The sequence below is a fragment of the Fusarium graminearum genome, chromosome 2 (assembly GCF_000240135.3).
Source record: "Fusarium graminearum PH-1 chromosome 2, whole genome shotgun sequence".
In the NCBI taxonomy this organism is placed as follows: Eukaryota; Fungi; Ascomycota; class Sordariomycetes; order Hypocreales; family Nectriaceae; genus Fusarium; species Fusarium graminearum.
Window position 1 is genome coordinate 4,039,337 of NC_026475.1, and position 20,949 is coordinate 4,060,285.

Consider the following 20,949-nt stretch of genomic DNA (forward strand, 5'->3'; position numbering starts at 1 on the left):
GCCGAAATTAGCTGATATTTTAAAAGACAAGTGCTGTGCCGTAGAGCCCCTACTAAGCTATGGTATATCCACAGTCTCTCCGCTGCGCACTTTTCGCGATTCAAATCTGCTGCTGTAGCACCAACTAGTTGATTCGCAGATACGCCGACGCTGTAGTTTAAAGTTGGATCGTCTTGTCTAAACACGGGCTGATTGATGAAATGTGATCCGCGAGCACGCTTTGGCCACCGAGTGATCCCGTATCTGCAACGTAACTCATAGATCTCTACTACGGTCCATGTTAGTGGCAAACTCTATCGACTGTTCTGGCAGGTCAAACAATGTGGAGATTGGCGCTGGTATCATCAAACTTGGCTGCGTTTCACTGAGAGGCTGAATACAAACTGAACCAAACACACTAGGATGAAAAAAAGCAAATAAAAATGTATCAATCCAAACCTTACAAAGCCATCATGTAGTAGTATCTATTCCCCTTGCCCTTTCTCTGTCGTATCTTACGCGTCCCATCAGGCAAGACCTCGACATATTCGTTCAACCCTGGTAAATATCCAGCCTCTTTCTTCCTCTGTTTAGCTATCCTTTCTGCATCTTTCTCCGCTGCTGTAGGTGGTCTTGTAGGTAGAGGAATTTGACGCTTGCGTGCATCTTCGACGGCAAGATAAAAACCTAGATCGTCTTGTATTTGGCGTATTTGCTCCGAAGATAGTGACGAAAGTTGTTTCTGAACTGTATCTGGTGATACAGCTGTAGTAGGAGATGATGGTACCGATGATAATTGGGCGTGATAAAATTCTGGGACATCGTCTCGGATTCGTTCACAGGTCCAGCAGCAACAACACTGGCTGGACTCAAGTGCCTCGTCTTCCCCATCCAAAACTATTTTTAAATCGTCCTTTGAGCTGGGTTCTCCCTTTTTCTTTCTTATCTCCACCAGGAAAGTCTTGTACTGCCTTGGGAACAGGCGATGTGTCCTCCAAAATAGTTGGACGCCAAACGACAAACTTTCCAACACATCATCCTCAACAACATTAGGCTCTCGGAGGTGAAAGTCTAGATAGTCCCCGCCCGCACGACCCAGTGAGCCATACAAAGCGGGCGAACGTATCCAGAGCCGCTGATGAGATTCATTGATAAAGCTATCATGCTTCTTGACTTCGCTGAAGAGATCTGTCTTGAATGACACTTTTCCAGAATCAGTATATGCTGGAGGGCTGTCAAGATATGTCAGGATATCGCAAGATTGAGACGATAGATTTCTGAATAGATTCTGAGCAGCGCGGGGTAATTCATATTCCATCTTGTCCATATCGATAACATCACGTATAGCCGGCCAAGGAAAGCAAAGATTCTTGAGACGTGCGACATTGCTACCATGGGCTTGGCACGCAGCATCGTAAGCATCCGTGTTGAGCATCAAAGAATACCACACAAGAAGTATATCCAGAGGCGGAAGGTAGTCTTTTGTTAATTGGAGGGCTACATCGCTACCAGCATGATGGGAATAAACACTGGCATGGTTCAAGACCATGTCAATGTTATCCCACCAAGCCATGAAGCGTGTGACAGCCAACTTTATAAGAAAATCCCATCTTTGAGATTCCGGCAGCGGAGCAGTCTCTGAAGACAAACCTGCTGTAGACTTCTCATTGTATGATGGTGGCTGAACGACACCGACGTCAAGAGCTCTGGCGCTGGCTCTCAAGTTGCGGAAACACTCGAGCAATGCGAGATGTACAGCAGCATGGCTGGCATCGGGATATGCTAGCAGTGTCTCAACTCTAACAGGCTCAAACTCGGTCGGAATAGAGAATACATTCGCAAAGACCTTTGGATCGGGAATTGTCGTCGGCTTGGTTCCAGGTTGGGTTGATGTTACGTAGGTGGATGGAAGTTTCCATTGGTGTGGATCGAGATATGATTGGTCCTGGGTCTGTTCTGGGGCTTTCCCTTTGGCATTGCTCCGAAGACGAGTAAAGAGGTTCATGTTATCAAAAGTAAATAAAGTTGATATCCGAAAAAGAAAAAAGAAAACAAAAAGAAAACAAGTTTTAAGTTCGAGATACTGTTCGCTTGGCGTTTTACCTAGCAGAGGCGCGGCTGGCTCAGCCCCAAAGGTCTTATTGGCTAGTCTAGTATGGTACCGGTCACATGACTACCCTCAACGACAGCAACAGGACTTAGCAACTCTCCATCTTGAAAGGGGAACGCGTCCTTGAGATCTAGACTTGGATTGTTTTAATTCCCTAGAAAACATCTACTATTCAATAGTAGATTATCCAGGAGTTCAAAGGGCAAACTCATCATATGTGGCCAGCATGAGAGCATTGCTAGAGCTGATCGTATTGGGGCGGGAGGTATTTGCCTACCAGCCCCATGTAAAGAACATTATCATATCATTGAAGAGGCAGGGTTTGATAAAAAGATACTCACGGGACTTGTACTTACACCACGTGGATCGAACAACGTAGTTGAGAATTCAAATTCAAGATCGTGTTAACATTCTCATTAACGCCATGTGAAAGGGTGGTAAAGCTGGCAGCGAAGCAAGCGGCGAAGTTGGTTCCGGCTCTGGCTTGATTTAATGGTGGGCGGGATGGTCGCGTGAATAGTGATACGTGGACTTGTTCCCCTGTGGGAGAGGTAATCGTGATGCGTCGTATTGGGTTTATGTTCGTAATAGCGAGGGCTCTGAGGGAGACCCCATACCTGGTCTCGGGGAGCGTGAAAGATGCGTCCTAGTAAATCAAGGGACGCCGTCTGATGTTCATCATGTAACCACAAGACACAAAGAGCTGGTATCCATATCAACCATATTGACTTTGCTTACATCTAAGCGGCGTGGTTAGCATTTGTACAGATTGCCTCGCGTAACGGTCTAGGTCCTATGCTGTAGGTCCTGTAGAAAACAGGTAGGCCGGGTAATCTAGGCAGACCGGGTCGTCCGTAGTGCCTTTATGAGCGAGTTCATGAGTATCGTGGGAGGGAACCAAATTGTTGTTGTGATAGAGATAAGTTCACCGGCGTCTCGTCTCTCTCTCTCTCTCGCTCCCCCCCGACGTGTTCGTATTGCTCTCGGAGCTGGGTCTTCCTTCACTGTCGGTACCCTACGTTCATCAGCGTCTCTGCCTCAATTTCTGTCATCATGCCGCTTCGACCTATGCCCCCGGGCTATGACTGGAAATTTGGTCTTGCGCGGGCCGATAACGTAAACGGTCGCGAGTTTGCTCTGGACGAAAGAAACTATGATAGAGATAAAACGTGCAAGCATGCTTGTATGAGGGCGCCATGAATAAAGTAAACAATCTGGGACTGATCACTTGTACTATACGCTTAGTCGTCCGATTTCTACCCACGATACACGCAAGTATAAACGAGATTCCCACTTAGTTGGACTTCTATAGGCCTTCGCAAAAGTACGGTCAACTTTAATCCTGACAAACCAAGATGAGCCCCGATGCAATACTCACTGGGATACAGAATCGGTGAATAACATCTCTACTATGTACCAGCAAAAGCACCACTGAACATCCATCAAACTCAGACCATAGCCATACTACGCAAAGGCTCTCAACTCTTCAAATGTGTATGCGAGTTGTGGCTCCACAGTTTAACTTATTTTCTTATCCTTATCTTGTCACTCCTGGGTCAAATACACTTCCCACCAAAGTTAGAGTTGAGGCCACAGGTTGACGAACCTCTTTGCTGATATCTCATCTCTGATTAGTTTTATCCATCTGGGAAACGGCAAGCGAGGTCTGCTCCTCATCCGCTTTCTACCACTCAAGGCACCCCGTGGGACCTTTAGTTGAGTTTGTTTGATGCGCCTCGGACATTTATGACTTCGGTCTTGGTTTCTCCGACCCAACAAAATATTGACTTTATATCTCCTGAAACCGGGGCACCTCTCACTGACACGTATCTCTCAAGGTTTGAAAGAATCGCAAATTCTTCCCCCCAATTTTTTCTTATCCCACATCTTTTTTCTCATCCCCTTCTCCTCTCCTTCTTCAGAACCTCTCAGCTCCATCGCAAACACCATTCAAGATGGCATCTCCTGACCAACAACAGTAAGCGGTCCATGTCTTTATTGCTTTTCCTATCTTATATCTGGCCGAACATTTCTAACAGCTATTTCTTGGCAGAATGTTTGCATTTACGTCCTCGCAATGGCAGTGGACGGCTATCTTTTTCCCAATCATTACTCTTCTTTTCTACAGGGGCTTTTACAACGAGCCTCAGGTGAGACAGGAGGTCACGAAAGAGGCCACTGCCTAGCTGATATAAGTCCTGGAAAACCATCGGGATAGCAGGCAGCTTTATATTCAAGCCATTCTTCCGTTCTAGTGGACGTCTCGACACTCCACCCGCCAGCCGCGTCACTCCGTCTGATTTGACCCGGACGCACCAAACACGAACACAGCCAGCCCTCTTTCGCAAAGAGTCACTGAGCGACATACCCAAAAACGAAAGCCCGTATAATAAAATACAAACGTAAAAAGGTCCATATGTGCTTTTTTACACCACCGCTCGGCCCTGAGCCAATATATACTACAAGACCGCAGTCTATTTGGTTGACAAGAAACGACCCTTCAGTACCTGATCTTGCAGACTTTTACCGCGTGCTTATTTGCTGGCTAGGCGTCTCATGGTTCCTAGGCGTCGAGCAATGGGATTTGGTATCAACGGGAGCAACTCACTCACAACAAGACTTATGACCAAGAGAAACAAAAGTCAGCTGGACAGCGGCCTGCCTGAAACTAAGCATCGGCATGCAACCACTTGCCGCGGACACCGACATTCTGAGAACAGTTGAGCATAGGCCTAGACACAGGCCATTTCTCTAGACCTCGTCCTCTTCTTCCTTTATCTCTTCCTTCTAGGCCTCTTCCTTCAAAGGGATTTATTCCGTTTTTAGGGAGGGCCTGAAATTAGCCTTTTTTTAACGCGATCGATCCCTCTGGTTTCAAACAGACAAACCAAAAAGAACTTCAATGCGTTTCGTTTCTTTGCTCTTCTTTTGTGGTCGGCTTTGCCTAATCAGAATTCACCAAAGACAAACTTGGCCTTGACCATTTGGTGGTTGGTACAACTTCAAAGACAATGTTGACTTTTTCAGTGCCCTACAATGAGATTCATGCAAGGAGGACACAAAAGCAACCTCATTCTCGCACAGTACAAAAGCACTTCTCAGCAGCCCACGGCTTCTTCCTTCAGCACAACCTTAGTAGCCAGACGAATAATCGTCTGGTAGCCTAAACAATGACCCCTCTACCACACCTTCGCCATACAATGGTTCGTCGTTGGGGCCCATCGCTACCAGTAAAAGAGCAAAAGAGAAGAAAAAGATAGAGTCGGGTTTCGAACCGGCAAAACGAAGAGTGGCCGAGGGAGAGTGGTTTTTTTTATAGGTAGAGTTTGTTTGAGGGTTTGTGGGTTTTTTAGTTAGATACCACTCGGCCACTCTTCTTTATGAGTATGACAGCAATTTAGATATATATACCTTTCCTGGGGCGGAAATCGAGGTGAAGAACGGCTTACCTCAGCAGATCACGACAACAAAGCTACTCTACTGTTTACAGGTCCGTTTCGCACAACTAAATCGTCTGCAAAGGATTTGACCCTGCTCGTGTTGAGATTACCATACGCTAAATACCATGATTTCGTCGAGAATATACGACGCCATCATAGATTCATCACACGTATTCTGACTTTCTTGGTTGTAGTAGCAGTTATCCAGCTCATTCTCCCGGGTCGAGCCCCGACCCTCCTTTACCCGTTGCAACCATGTTTGGCCAGTATTCAAACGTCGAAAGTTGATAGGGAGAAATTAGAATGAACCATTGCCGACACAAGGCTATATGTCATCAACAGCTACGTTGCCCAAAATAGAGCATGCTGAAGAAGATTTAATGAGCCTTAAATTCTCTGTCTGATTGAGCAATTACCAGCGCCGCACCATGCAATCATACATTCATCCATATTTGTCCCGTCGAATCTGGGATACACTATCCGACTCCTACTGCTAGGTGCCGTGGAGATAAACGCCAACATTCAGCTTTATCAGTCCGGCTTTAAGACGTTGCCAATCTCCCGCTTGCTGATCACCCAGAGAACATATTCTTGGCAAGCAATTAGATATTCAAAAATTTCCAATGGTCATGAAGGGTGTTATGTTTTATTCGTTGAAGTAAGGAGAAGTGGAAGCTAGCAGCTGAGGAGCGCCTTTGTATGTGTAAGAATATGAAGTGTGACTCATTCGTCGATCTAAACAGAGATATAAGCTTAACAGTTACTGTTATTAAGCTTAAAATAATGTTTAGATTGACTGTGAAACACTGTCATATCCTTACATATACAAAGAATAAGGTCACTGTAGGAATTGTATGGTAGCTACAGAGTGAGGGATGAAGTGAGTATTAGGCTTAAAAATCACAGAGTACTAGAAATAAGTGTCATAACCATATGGATATTATTAAGATGCAAAAGTTATGCTATCGCTAATTGAAACCCCCGAACTCCAAATCTATCAAGTCTATGTGTACCTTTCGGTAAGAAAATGTCTATTTGCAAGAGCCATGGGGAACAGCAAGAGCTGCCTGGAACTGCACGCCAGCAGCAGCGTTTCCGGCAAGAGCAATGTCGAACCGGATGTTGTCGTCGTTGATCTTGGTCTGGGCCTTGAAGGTGGTGTAACCGTTGACCTTCTTGCCAGTGGCCTTGAAGGGGACAACCTTAGTCTGGAGCTTGGGAACAACAGTTCCCTTCTGGGAAACCCTGTCAACAGCCTTGAGGGTCAGGGCGTTCTTGGCCTGGCTGTCACGGACAACGGCGGTGATAGTCATGGGAGCGCTGGGCAGCTGGTCGGCGGCAAGGCAGGAGTCGGAGATCTGGTAGAGGACGGTGTCGTCGACCTTGTAACCGTGGGTGCCCTGGTTGTCGTGAGACTTGCTGACCTTGGTAGACTTCTTGGTCTCCTTGATCCAGAACTTGGTGATACCGTTCTTGGCGTCAATGGTGGTGTCGAACTCAAAGTTGACAAACAACTGGCCAGAGCCGAAAGAGGAACCTGACTGCCACATGGCCTTGGTGGTGGGGACGACGGTCTTCTTGCCGTCGTGGCCCATGTAGGTAAGCGAGACGATAAGATCATCACCATCTCGGATATTATTGGTGGTCATGAGGCGGACGGAACCCTTGAAGACGATCTTGCCCTTGCTGTTGAGGGAAAGCTCAGTAACATAAGGCTTGACGTCGTAGGGGGAGATGACATCGCTGAGCTGCACGCTCTTGGGGACAGTGTCGATCATGCGAGCAAAGATATCGGCACACATGGTGTTGAAGCCCTGCTTGGTGGAGAGCTTCTTCATGGTAGCACGGTCGTTGTCGAAGATACGCTTGTCGGAGTTGAGTGTGTTGTTCTTGGCAACAACGAGAGGGTTCTTGGTAGTTCCATCGAGGTACTCGGTGACGACACCGTTGTGGAAGCTGGAGATGTCCTTCTGGAAAGGAACGGATGTGTCGTTGTTGGGGTCGGCCTTGATGCCAGTGACATCAGGGAAGTCAACGCTGTGAACACCACCGAGGGCGTGGCCACAAGCAACCATGGCGGTCATGTCCTCCTTGGTGAAGCCAGCCTTTTGGAAAGCGGCAAAGGTCTCCTTGAGGTTGGTGGAGGGCTCAGGGACACCGGAGGGTCCAGGCTTGCCGGCATCGATACGGCCAGCTCGGAATGGGACGTTAGGGCCGGAACATCCTCCGGTGGCAACAACAGTGCCGAGGGCGATGAGATCAGCAGCACTGGCACGCTGGTTGTAGAAGCCGTCGAAAAAGCCGAAAGTGTTGTTCCAAGCTTTACCGGGGTTCTCAGCACGGGTGGTCTCCCAGAAGATGGAAGCGTCAAGACCTCCAGTGCCAGCCTTGGCATCGTGTGTGACGGCGTCGTGGAAAGCTGTTCGGATCCATTCGGCCGAGTTTTGTCGTCCAGGCTGGCTGTTGCCAAAGGTGCAAGTAATCAGAGCTGTGAGTTGTTAGTATGATGTCAAGTAAAGACTGTTGAAAGTAACTTACCATCAGCGAAACCAAACTTGTTGTATCCACCCTGGTTGTACTGGAGATCCTCAAGATAATCGAACTTTGAGGGCCAGACAAGTTGCTTGGCAGCTGCGAGGGGAACGAGAGCAATAGCGACAGTGGAAGGGCCTTTCATGATGGGCTAAAGTGAACGAATGTGAGTGATGAATAGAAAGAATAGGATGAGGAACTATTACATTGACTATGATATGTGAGTAGTCTTATACTAGAATTCTCCCAACATCCGCAAAGACTCTAGATTCTAATCTGTTTCATATTGGGCAGGCAATTTCGGGCTATACGAGAAAAAGCTGTCTGGTAAAGTCCCACTCTGTAGTCTAAAGGTACGGACAGGCCGTGTGATCAACAAGCAAAGGGTCCAGGCCAAGAGGAATACGAGTGGGTTTCGTGGTTCAAATGCGCTAAGACTGTCAGGGGTCAATCTGAGAACGCAAGGCGGGCCAATAGCAAGAACTTGATTATAACTCAATGCCTGCAAGTCAATGCCGCTTAATCGTCTAATTTTAGCTGTCGGCTTGTCAGTGCCGGCCGAGACTTGCCAAAGCACCATAGTTCTATAGTCAAAATGGATCAAGGTGGTGGTTTTACGGGGTAGACCTTGGTCAAATCTTTGATGGTGACAGTGGCAATCTAAGAGTCAAAAGTCTAATGAGTAGCTAATCGATAGAAGATCATGGCCAAGAAACCACAAGGCTGTATCATCTCATCTCATCTCATCTCAGATAAACCACTCTTCAGCCTTGACAAAAGCTGTGAATCCATTGAGAACAGTTCTCGAAACACAAGTCATGCAAAAGAAGCGGGCGTTCCATACTCTATCCCGTGCGCCTCAACGCTCAGATAAACAAGTACCGGGATGGAAATCTCAAGGTTCAAAAGTCTAACTTGCCTGTTTTAGGTAAAGTTCAATGACTCGAATGGCACATCCTTATTTATGGATACGCTAGAACGTCCCGAGGCAAATCTAGAATGAAGAATGCAGGAGATCCGAGCCCTCGCTTTGGCCCGTCTGTTAATATGCATGACATAGGGTAGACGGACAACATGCCTGAGCGTTGAGAGTACAGCTGAGCTCTTTCAATTATCGAACAGGACATAAAACGGGTATCCCCGGTACAGAGCAAATCATATCATCGAACTTGATGATAATTATAGAATTAGCAGTGTTGTATTGAACTGCCGGAAAAGGCAACTGTAGAGAGTCCTACTTAAAAACCCGTAAGGTTATCCAATAAACTCTCTCCCAAAATACCCGGACCTACATCGAAGCGATAGTCTCCACAAGGCCGATAATACGACGTTGAAGATCAACCATAAAACCCAATAATTGCTATTGGGTGGTCAAGGGCAAGGATGCCAATCCCTCGTATCCAAAACTAGAAGTCATCCAAATCACCCTGCACTGAAAGAGACAACGACTTTGTCTATACGGCTTAGCCAAGTACCCGGCATGTTTAAATGCAAACAGTTGGATATCAAGAAGCTGGAGTGATAGGTGGGACAATATCAGGTTTGATATAGATTTGGTTTGTTTGGTTACCTCCACTTTGATATCCACATGATCCAGTTAACTCAGTATTGCTTTTGAAAGTTCAAAAAAGAAATATGCAAAATATCTCGTGTTCATTTTCCTCTTACCCTACCTTAGGGTAGCAAACTAATTAGCCGTCAAAAGCTTAAGAGACAGGACTAGCAGACTACCTTATGGTACTTAGACTGGACTTCTTGAGCTATTTATTTTTGTAATAGAACGCCAACATTTCTGTTACCCGCTAGCCCTCTAACGCCTCTCCCTCCTTCAACTCATGAATCGAAACCAAGGGCCCCTTGGGAATAATGTCAAGATCATTCAACCCCAGGACCCGACGTCGCGCCTTTAAATACAGAATCTTATACTGGTCTATCCAAGTAGAAGTCGTGCTTTTGAACGTCCCAAAAGTTCTGACACTATTATCCCAGTAAAGTCTCCTCATCCACAAGTGTAGGTTGGGATAGTGGTCCCGGATGGTACCCAAGTTGCACATGAAGATCGGAACGTAAGCGGCATCAAAGCGAATAATAGTCGGGTACAGACGAAGGTCTGCTTCAGTGATATGTTCGCCCAGCAAGAATGGGCCCTTGTCGAGGACTCTTTCCAGACGATCAAGCGACTTGAAGACTTTGTCGACGTTGTCTTCGTAAGCGGCTTGTGACATTGCGAAGCCCGTCATGTAGACACCGTTGTTGACAGTCTCGTAAACCCACTCATTCAGCTCATCGATTCCTTGTCGCAGATGTTCTGGGTACAGACCACCTCCAGGCCTGTTGATTTCGCGACGCTCCTCAGGAAGGAGGCGATCAAATTCGGTGGAGAGCATACGAACAATATCGCTAGACTCATTGCTCACCATGGTATGGGTCTTTGTGTCCCACAGAACGGGAACGGTGTATCTTCCCTGGTAATTTGGGTTTGCCTTCAGATACAGCTGCTTCAGGGTATCAAAACCGTAGAGAGGATCTTTGGGAAGGGATCCGTATTTGGCAGCTTCTGGGTTATCTTCAAACATCCATCCTTCTTTGCCCATGTGAAGCGAGCACATGTACAAATCGATCATGTCGTCGAGCCCTTTGAGACTTCTGATGATCATGGCACGGTGGGACTAGGTAGTTGTTAGAGTGATAGGCAAGATAAAAAGATAGAAGGTGATATACCCATGGACAGCCTGGGCTGAGATAGAGTACGTATCGATTCTTCTCGGGTGGAAACTGAGAGTCTGGTTCATTTGAGATGAAGTGCCGAAAGCTACTCGTAGGGCGGACGAATGAGCCATCTTCGGTTGGCTGGAGCCTGATTTTATCTACCTTGAACGCCGTTAGTCTGACTTTAATTCAGGGCGAAATGAAGACTGACATGATCGCCCATGATGCCTCTGTGCGTGTTCTTTCGTAAGGCAGAATAGTTGAGGGCAAAGGTGAAGCAAGGATTCGATCTGCATAATATTTGAAAGGAAGATCGTAACATTCAAAGATGACTATAGGAGAAGTATAATATCAAAGCGAGAAGGACGCTCAGATATATGTCCAGCTCTGGCTCTGGACGGATATATATACGTGCTTACAATATTTGAATTAACAAGCATGTTCTACAGAAGAATCGATCGACACTTACTAATTCATGTTTATTTCCCGCACGTAATTATGATCTGATAGATGTAAAGGTTGGTACTTTTGATTGTTGATAATCAAGCAACTAAAGTCGGAAGACCGAGTAAGCTCCCGCGCGGCACGGCGCGGCGGACGAAGGCTTCGGATCCGACATAACGGACCATCCGGAACGAAGCTATATTAAGCACATGACTCGGAATTGACCAATCACGATGCTACCCCTGCTGACAGATGACCTCAGCCAACTGTCAATGCAGAAGCCGCCCTGCAATAGTCACATCAACCTAGAACACCTTTACACATATAATCCGCTTCGCAATAATATGGAACCTGCATTCCCAAAGTTCATGCATCTCCCAAAAGAGATCCAGATCCAGATCTGGGAAGCCGCCGTTCGCCCGTCAGGTGACCGCCATGTCCATCGATTCTCCATTGTCGGCTTCCCTCTGAGACATACAAATCGAAAGCACTTACGTTTAGAAAGGACTAAACGATTATCCGATGGGACTTCACGGGTAGTTTCTTGCTCCAATTTTGCCGTACCTGCGGATGATGTAGAGGGAAATCCCAATGACTCTATCTACCTGTCAGACAGTGGTCTCTGGACCGCGTGCAAGGATTCACGCGATGCAATCGAGAATCGATTCAAAAAGAACGAATGGTGGTCAGATATCAAGTCCCCCTATCACCCGAAACGCACAGCGACAGCTGGTGAATACCTTGGCCAGGAAGGTACCTCACACACGGCGTCATATACAGACTACGACGGAGTCGTCAAACATATTACTATAGGCTATGACAGAGACCTTATACACTTAGATCCTCGTCACCTATGCAATATCGAGAATATAGACTGGTTTCACGCCTCATATAACATATTCCAGCTGCCTATTCTCGATAAGAGGCTTGAAGTGGAAGGTGACCCTATAGTCAAGCCTAGCTTTGTCGGAGCAAATATCGCACTGGACTACGACCGCTCCATACTCGACCAGTTCAGTTCGCAAAAGGTGCACTATCGAGAGAAGGCACTAGCAGCGCGTTCTGTGGATTTGTTTGATATGATTTTCTTTTTATGCGAAACTGCACAAAGAAATGTCTGGTTCATCGACCATGGCTTGATACCAGCCCCGAACGCAGCTATTGACACAGCGCCAGTGAGAGAGGTCTTCCGTTCAGGTGACTGCGTCTACGCTGAAGTTAAAAGAGAAGACATAGGGGTATTATGGCTTCTCAGTGATTACGATAAAGCCCTTGACGACGAGAATCATACTGCATTCGACATGTTTCGCACTTTTGAGGAGGGTTCGTGGGAACTGGAGGATCCTTCGCGTTTGAGAGTGTTGGCCTGTCAGACTGTGTCTGGACGAAATGTCAAGCCTCGAAAACCATGGGCGCTGCGTTGTCATGGGCATCCCTCATGCGAAGTATGTAATGCGGATAAGCCTGTCCCACGTGTTCGACCGTCAACGATCGAGGGGTCAGAAAGCTCATCAGATATCTCTGAGTCAGATTTAATTTTGTTTGACTAGTAAATACATGTACTATATTTATGTACCTTAGGTCAATAAATCATAAGACTTTAGGAGTGACCATAGAGTACCAGAAGATAGTTGCTTGAAGTAAAGGAGATAAAGTTGAAAGTCACGCCGCGTGAATCCAGGACCAGTGACTTGTTTATGATGTTCATAAATTAGGCTGATAAGACAACATCTAAGAGATCACCTCAATGTTGCATGACTCACTGATTCTTCCCTTGAGTAAGGAACTTGCATGTTCCTAGGTAAGCGTGCGTTGCTCAAGTGACTGGTATGTCACAGGACAACAGAAAAGATCCATCGCTCGTATACGTGACTCAGAACCCTTTGTGTCCCAGTGGGTTCAAGAAGAGGTAACGATGAGTATATACCGAGTCGAGATGGGTACATGTTGGTATCGCAAACCCCTCCGTGATATGTCATTCCCGTGTGTCGACACAGAGTATCTTGTTGTGTCAAGGTATTTATATGCATCGTCTAAATGTTGTCCAAGTATCATACATGTTCATCATCGATCTTGGTAACGCAGTGAGTGCCGTATTGCCGAATCTTATGTATGTCCTGCACAACAGCACGAGAAAACTCGATACGGCAGACTTCTGGGGTGCATCATGGTTGTACTCGATATCGATCGTTGAGTGGCGAGACCCGGTACTTCAGCTTGGATCGGCAGCCGCACGAAGTTTGGGCAGCAAGGAGAGGCTCAGATCGACATGAGACTGTGCTGGTTCTTCTTATTCGGAACCCTTCACACGTACCAGGGCTTGCCAGTTAATCGCGATCAGCCTTCATAGATATCAAATAATCGTAGCTTTTTTTTTCTTGTTATGGCCAGGACTGAAGCATTGAAGTGAAATGTGGGAAAGGCATCAATGTATGTTGGGGTATATGGGATAGCATCGGTAAGATATGATATCGACCGAAAGGAAGAGCAGAGGCTTGGCTTGATATTTGGTCGATGATCATTAATCAAATCGGAGTTCAGGTAACTGCAACAGGTCGGCCGAAGTTCGTCGACGTTTTAGGAGCAGAACGGGTGGATAATCGAGTAGAAAGGCTTGTATTGTAAGTGGCTGACATGGTGTTTGATCAGGTCGACTGGTCTTCATTCACCGCCATGATTCATGAAACAGAAGAAGAGGCTCACTCAGTAAAACATACGTCCAAAAAGAAGAAACAGAGAGAAGAGAATTCAGGACAAATAATTTGGAAGGACTTGCTGGTAAAAGAAGATTGATAGATTCCCTCGGTCCGGTTGTCCTCCCCTAACCGCGGCCCATTCGTCCGACATAGAACCAACACTTAGCCGAACTATCACAAAAACATCCTCGCCCTCAGATAAACCATGACTCAATGTTAAGTTGAGGTGTTAGATATCATTTAAAAATGCTGAAAAGATGAGTTGATCGATGACTTGAGCTACTGTAATGGAGTGTCACTGAGAGCTGAGGACGGGAAAACATAACACATGCCATAGCTGTAGCTACAGCCTTTAGTAGGCTGAGTGGCCCACCTATCAATGAGACTTTCCGCGAAGCAGAATAGTCTTCTTCTGGTAAAAAAGGACTTCTGATAATTCTCAGGATTGGTCTCTGGTCCTAATCCCTTGTGAATGGGTCGTAATCAAATCAGGAAAAGAACACAACATGCAGTCCATCTCAAGACCACCAAAGCTCACCCCCAAAGCTCAATGCATCTCATCAAGTTCAAATATACTGGTTAAAGAGTCAAGCTTGCTCTCGGTCATTGACCGTCACATTTCAAGCCAAAAGCCTTGACTAGAAAAGACTGCGACATCTTCACGCCCAGAACGTTATAGATGGTGTGAAGATTGTCATCCAGAAATGGAAATCTGAGCCGGGCCCCTGATTTACGACCAACCCTCTTGATCCTTGACTGATGGCATGATTATGGCTCTGTTCTCGGTATACGGGCTTCCGCCGAGCAGTCGGTAGCGTCCATGCATCTGGGGTAACCCTTATCAATGCAGTACGTGCATGAGGACCCCGAGGGATACCCCAGACTTCCCCAGGTTTCCCAACAAGTCCGTGGAGTTGGACCAGTACCAACACAGTATATACTCAGCTAGTAATGCAGAAGTTTGTTTTCAATATGACAGTGACTCGTCCCACCCTCGGATCTGATGATGAGCTCTGTCAGTAATGTTCGGAGCTTCACCGAGTGAAATATTACTATTATAGAAGTTGGTGTTGTAAAAACAAGACTTTTCTGAAGACCAAAGCTACCTCCTTTGTAAACTTGTACTACATGCAACAGATAACTGAGTAATGTTGAACATAGACTAGCATCTCGACTCCAACTAAAAGGTCAACTTTAGCCGCTCGCAGTGGCTTGCACTAAAACAAGGCAGCCATGATCCTAGAGTTGCAAGGTTGGCTTGCCACAGCTGAAACTGGGGTAAGAGGGTCTGGACAATGAAGACCGAAGTGGTGTGTGTGAGAAGCAGTCGTGGACAGTTTTGATCCCCGACGACTATCGGGGGTACCGTTGGATGAGATTAAACGCAACAGAGTTTCGATCACTAATAAACGTCCCGCCAAGCTTAACGTCTGCACCGATCCATGTCGATGTTAGTAATGAGGAGAAACTCTCCGCCAAGATCCCCGCAATGTAGGGTAGAAGTCTGGACTTTGAGACGGATAGCTCGGAGTATTTGGCAAGGCCAAGCATTGGCGTTGGAGGGATCGTATAATTGTTGGAGAATGACCTGATGTAACAGTCGTCTGCAAAGACATGCAGACCCAACAGGATGGCACACGTTTGTGTGTGTTTACTGCTTATCTGCAGATTCCACATGTCAAAAACGTGGACAATACAATGGAACGAATAGCAAATAGTCAGACGTGATAGATGGAGGGTTGCGTCTTGGTCAGAGATAACAAAGACTGCATTGACAGTGACATATCAACAAGTAAAAGCATCGACACGCATGTCGGAGCAGACACCATCCGGCAACCCAATGACGAGTAGAAGACAGAAAGAAGAAGGTAAAGAAGGATGAGTCTGATCATGTGCGGAATGAGGTGCAGTGAGAGGCAAAAAGTGCGGAATCAATGGTATGTGATCTGACATGAACAAAACGTGGCTTTGGGAGAATCACTTCAGGGCATGACGAGTGCTGATAGGATAGCGCTAAAGATGGTGTCATTTACTTGCTTTGGGGGCGGTTAAAGCCGAAATAGACTAATAAAGTAAAAAAACTCAGAAGCTTAGAGTCAGTTTGATGGAGTTTATTTCCCGGCTCAACTGTCAGTGCTAAATGTCTGGGGTAAAGAATGCGGAGCGACGGCGACAATACCGATGAGATTGAGATTCAAGAGTGAGATTCCTTTCGGTACTTGACTCATTCTCAGACCATTCATCCACAATATGGCCTCATGTTATGCATCCGAGATATGTACTCGTATCAGCTCGGCTCCTAACAAAACACCGGCTTCGAGGATCAGTGGACACTATCATCAAGCTTGGCTCACTTCCAGAAAGAAACTGTCCATCATCCAATGCCATGTGATGAACAGAGTTTGATATCTTTGTTCCCCGCTCAACAAAAAATACACACAGACAAAATTGCAACATCCGGTATCTTAGCCGGGATACGACACAACATGCGTCCTTGGTTAGAGTAGCAGTTAGTGCTGCGCCTACTGGGACAAGGATCAACCCTTGTACTGTACTTTGTACTCTACCCTCCATCCTGTGTCTTTGGGGAAACAAGATCAAACTAGACTGTCGCTTCTCCAAGTTTAGGCGGTAAGAGGCGAAGAGGAACACACACTTGGAGAATACTCTTTAGCCGAGGATAATATGAAAAATGAACCGGACGTGCGGAGGTCTAATAGTAGTAACACCTCCAAATAATTGCACCAGTCAAGTGAAGCCATCGCCAGATGCTCACTCTGGGTGCTGCACAAAGGCTGACATTTATATCAATACCCCGTATTCTATTCAACCAGGCTTCCCCGGAATCTATTGACCAAATCTCTTCATCTTCCGTTTCCCCAGATTCTTTATTAGATGGGGCCATTTCGGGAGTCGACCGGTCCATGGAGACTCGAAGACGTCCCATCTTGTCCTCCACCAACATGTCCGTCTAAAACAGTGGTGGACAGGCCCTGGTCCCAGCCCCCTCGGGGCATCCATCCACTAAAGGCCCTTGTAAAAAAACAGACACGCAAGCGCGGTAATCAGCCCAGATATTCCCCCGCAAAAACGACCTAGTCTGGGGTTAGAGATTACTCTATTCTACCAACCACCATCACAACAATAACAATCTCTTTTCTCACGGAACTTTATCGCTAACGCTAACTATCTCTTAGCTTCCATCTCTAAACATCCAGGCTTTTCCCCTCACTCATCACCTACCACACCTCTTATCCGTGCGATTTGCCATGTGCGTGGCGTACCTCCCTTCAAGGCTCTCAAGGAAGTTTAACTCACAAATACCAAACTAGGTCAAAAAGAGACGTCTTCCATTGATCCGATATGAACTACGGCTGTCACGATAGCCGAAGCCGTTGAGGGTAAGCCCCCTTTAATTTTGAGGCTCTTTGGGGGTGTTGTAGAGATGAAATCTTGCCCTGATGAATCTGACATCTCCTATCGTAGATCTGAATGGAGATTTTACTTGGGAATTAGGGCGGCAGATGTTTGCTACTACCCGACCTGGATGTTGGTTATACGTGATGAAACCCCGTGCCTGAGTACATTCTACGACGCACCGAATCTAGACCCCTCGTGTTTGTCTCGGTATCCCATCTGTGGAAATTGACCAGACGAGCAAACAAATCTCGATATGCAGAAATTCGATGCTTCTTCACGTAGTGCATGACACCCTCATTGCTACTCAACCACGAGGCACAACAACCCGCCGGTACGGACGGCAAATTGCCCATCATCTTACGCATGATGCTGGCTGGCCTCACTCAGCTTGGCATTCTCAAAGTCCGTGTTGGTGGAGGGTCGCATTGGGGAGGTAGCCCAGTACCGACTTGGCACCTCCCAACAGTCAGGGATGTTTCTGGGACAAGCTTTTTGTCGAGCTTGGCTGACAGCTTGGAAATCTCTTGGACTGTCCTCTCACTCGTACAAGATCGGCAGAGAACCACCAGCAGACACATAACATCTCGTACGATGAAACAATTCGTACTCCCAGACAACAAGCCCTTCTCAATTCCTGTTCGTCTTCTGCCTCGCTCTCTCGCGTATCCGTACTGCACACATAAGACGGATCAAGGTCTGGACAAGTGTGGATCTCTTCTTGGCAAAAGATTCAGAGAGAAAAGTCCTTTGGGGGTCGGCCATTAGTCTCCGGCTGTTGTCTCATTCTCTTCAAGAGCGGGGGAACAATAGAGAGACTAAGAGCATGGGGTAAAAGTCCACTAGCCCAGAGTTGGGACATGGGGAAGTGGGTGTGAGTGGAGAGACTAGGTACTCACTCCTTGCAATGTACAGTACATCCTTGTTCACTCCCCAAAGTTGGAGGTCATCCTTCTTTTGCCTTTGAGATTGCAGTAATACTTTATCTCTCTGGTCTGCAAGTTGACCCTTGCTAGTAGACTAGTTGCCGTTCGTGCGGTGGAGCAGAGACAACCACTACGGAGGCTTTGCGAAAAGGGCTAGCCATGAATCTAATGGCAAACATGACAAGCCTGCCATTGCATTGTATTGTACTGATATGGCAGGCAGGACATGGATATGGACATGGATATGGACTCTCCATCTCACTCACATTCACCCGGTATAAAGTCTGACCCCTTCCCCAGGTTTTCCCCCAAGATCCTTTCTCCAGATCAGAAGCATCCGTCTCCTCCTCTCCCATACCCCTTCTCCTTTTGAGGACACTTCCCTGTCTCTCTCTCTTCTTTTCTTATCCTTCATCTGACATCTCTGCCCACAATGCTTCAACACGGAGATAACAAGGTGGCCAACCACCAAACAGACAACTCGTCTACTGACAAGGTCGACTATGAAAAGGCCGTCTCTCTTCACGAGGATGCCTCCCAGGAGGTCTTTGACGAGCCCGCCACCAAGCGTCTCCTACGCAAGATGGACATCAAGCTCCTCCCCTTCCTTGCTCTCCTCTACCTCCTCTCCTTCCTCGACCGAACCAACATCGGAAACGCAAAGCTCGCCGGTCTCGAGGAGGCTCTGGGCATGACGGGCAAGTGGGACTACAACATCGCCGTCGCCGTCTTCTTCCCCTTCTACGTCGCCGCCGAGATCCCCTCCAACATGGCCATGAAGCGCTTCCGCCCTTCCATCTGGATTCCCTCCATCATGGTTGCCTGGGCTATCTGCACCACCCTCATGGGTATCACTCACAACTTTGGTGGCTTCCTTGCTTCTCGTATGGCTCTTGGTCTTGCTGAGGGTGGCTTGTTCCCTGGTATCACATACTACATTACTCTCTGGTACAAGCGTCACGAGTGCGGTCTCCGTATGGCCATCTTCTTCTCTGCTGCCACTGCTGCCGGTGCTTTTGGTGGTCTCTTTGCTCGTGGTGTTATGGAGATGGACGGTGTTGGTGGTCTCGACGGCTGGGCCTGGATCTTTATCATTGAGGGTCTTCTCACTTTCATCTTTGCCGTCATGGCTTTCTTCGTCATGCACGACTACCCCGACACTGCCAAGTTCCTCGACGACTCTGAGCGCAAGGAGGTCATCCGTCGCCTCGAAGAGGATCGCTCTGTTCTGTCTGACAGCTTCGATCTCAAGTTCGCCAAGGATGCTCTCAAGGACTGGAAGATCTGGGTTCACATGCTCATCACCATTGGCATCTACACTCCTCTCTACTCCATCTCCATCTTCCTTCCTACCATTGTCAAGGGTCTTGGCTACACCAACGAGGTTGCTCAGCTCATGTCTGTCCCTCCCTACGTTGTCGCCTGTCTCTTCACCATCGGTGGCGGTTTCGCTGCTGATAAGCACGGCCAGCGTGGTATCTACATGATTGGTTTCTGCATTGTCGCGTACGTCATTATACTCCCAAGATATGCCAAGGTTCTAGACCGGGAGATCTCCCGACTTGGCATGCTTGTTCTAGACAATAGTCGCTAACACTTCTGAATAGTATAGTTGGTTTCATCATCCTCGCCACTGTCGAAGCCCACGGCGCCAAGTACTTTGGTGCTTTCCTCATCACCTGCGGTATCTACCCCAACGTTCCCCAGGGTGTCGCCTGGAACGGCAACAACATCGGTGGTTCCCTCAAGCGTGGTGTCGGTATTGCCATGCACGTCGGCTTTGGTAACCTCGGTGGTGCCATCTCTGGCTTTGTCTACCGCAAGGACGACGCTCCCAACTACCGAAGCGGCCACTGGACCCTCGTTGCCACCACCACCATGAGCTGCATCCTCAGCATATTCATGACCATTTACCTCCGCCGCGAGAACGCCCGCCGTGACCAGACTCACAAGGCTCCTCATGAGTACACCCGCGCCGAGAAGGAGTTGGAGCAGGACAAGGGTGACAACGCCACCTTTTTCCGATATACCGTCTAAAGCACGGGATTTATGTCGGAGGCGATATCTTGCAGAACATCTTACAAGATAATTGCACTATTTATATATATTAAGCATTTATTTGGTATCACAGCGAAATGGGTTATGAAATCATGAAAGAGTCGAATATGAAGGCTTTTCATTCTGGGAAAATTTGTTCTCTCTAGAGTTTGTTTGGTCTTCGGGTTATGAGACTTAGACATTTTGACATCTCAATATTACGAATGAGCCACATTAATTGTTAGAGCTCTTGACAATACTTCATTTCTCTGCACTGTGATGTTTGCTTATCTACCTGCAGGAGGCTTACTGTTGGACATCTTAGCCCTGCACACGAAACAGATAATTAAAGCCACGAATAAAGACAACTCAACCAACAGAGACAAAACAAGACTAACCTGTCGGAAGGAAAAGCCACTCACTCGCATCGGACAGGGACCTTTTGCAATACAATAGTAGTCTAGACCCTGCAGCAGCGACAGGGATTGGCGAAGGATCAAGATGAAGATCTGCCAACCAAACCCCAGTCGCAGCAAGAATGCCGTCTTATCCGTTTCGTAAGAGTATGTAAGATTTGGATAAAGCCGATCCTTGAGAGAGACACGTCGCAATAGCCTATTCCTTGGAGAGGACATTCCAGTTGGTGGATATGATCGACA

At 47.2% G+C, this 20,949-nt stretch overlaps 5 protein-coding genes across 5 annotated transcripts; 2 read left to right on the forward strand and 3 right to left on the reverse strand.

Moving 5' to 3' along the window:
• Nucleotides 1-255: 255 nt before the first annotated feature.
• FGSG_04435 (uncharacterized protein) lies at nucleotides 256-1,984 on the reverse strand (the record flags this gene model as incomplete). The annotated part of the gene is made up of 2 exons (XM_011322865.1): nucleotides 256-397; nucleotides 444-1,984. The coding sequence occupies 2 exons, from the start codon at nucleotides 1,982-1,984 to the stop codon at nucleotides 256-258; spliced, it is 1,683 nt and encodes a 560-aa protein (XP_011321167.1).
• Nucleotides 1,985-6,560: 4,576 nt separating this feature from the next.
• FGSG_04434 (uncharacterized protein) lies at nucleotides 6,561-8,206 on the reverse strand (the record flags this gene model as incomplete). The annotated part of the gene is made up of 2 exons (XM_011322866.1): nucleotides 6,561-8,017; nucleotides 8,068-8,206. The coding sequence occupies 2 exons, from the start codon at nucleotides 8,204-8,206 to the stop codon at nucleotides 6,561-6,563; spliced, it is 1,596 nt and encodes a 531-aa protein (XP_011321168.1).
• A 1,657-nt stretch (nucleotides 8,207-9,863) lies between these two features.
• FGSG_04433 (uncharacterized protein) lies at nucleotides 9,864-10,993 on the reverse strand (the record flags this gene model as incomplete). Its single annotated transcript, XM_011322867.1, has 3 exons — nucleotides 9,864-10,730; nucleotides 10,783-10,932; nucleotides 10,982-10,993. The coding sequence occupies 3 exons, from the start codon at nucleotides 10,991-10,993 to the stop codon at nucleotides 9,864-9,866; spliced, it is 1,029 nt and encodes a 342-aa protein (XP_011321169.1).
• A 454-nt stretch (nucleotides 10,994-11,447) lies between these two features.
• Nucleotides 11,448-12,764, forward strand: FGSG_04432 (uncharacterized protein; the record flags this gene model as incomplete). The annotated part of the gene is made up of 1 exon (XM_011322868.1): nucleotides 11,448-12,764. One exon carries the CDS (start codon nucleotides 11,448-11,450, stop codon nucleotides 12,762-12,764), a length of 1,317 nt encoding a protein of 438 aa, XP_011321170.1.
• A 5,833-nt stretch (nucleotides 12,765-18,597) lies between these two features.
• On the forward strand, nucleotides 18,598-20,547 carry FGSG_04431 (uncharacterized protein). The gene is made up of 2 exons (XM_011322869.1): nucleotides 18,598-19,759; nucleotides 19,861-20,547. The coding sequence occupies exons 1-2, from the start codon at nucleotides 18,687-18,689 to the stop codon at nucleotides 20,288-20,290; spliced, it is 1,503 nt and encodes a 500-aa protein (XP_011321171.1). The 5' UTR covers nucleotides 18,598-18,686; the 3' UTR covers nucleotides 20,291-20,547.
• Nucleotides 20,548-20,949: the final 402 nt, after the last annotated feature.

Coding starts and splice junctions, on each gene's coding strand:
- FGSG_04431 (XM_011322869.1), top strand. CDS start 18,687: ATGCTTCAACACGGAGATAACAAGGTGGCCAACCACCAAACAGACAAC. Junction 19,760..19,860: donor ATTGGTTTCTGCATTGTCGC/GTACGTCATTAT, acceptor ACTTCTGAATAG/TATAGTTGGTTTCATCATCC.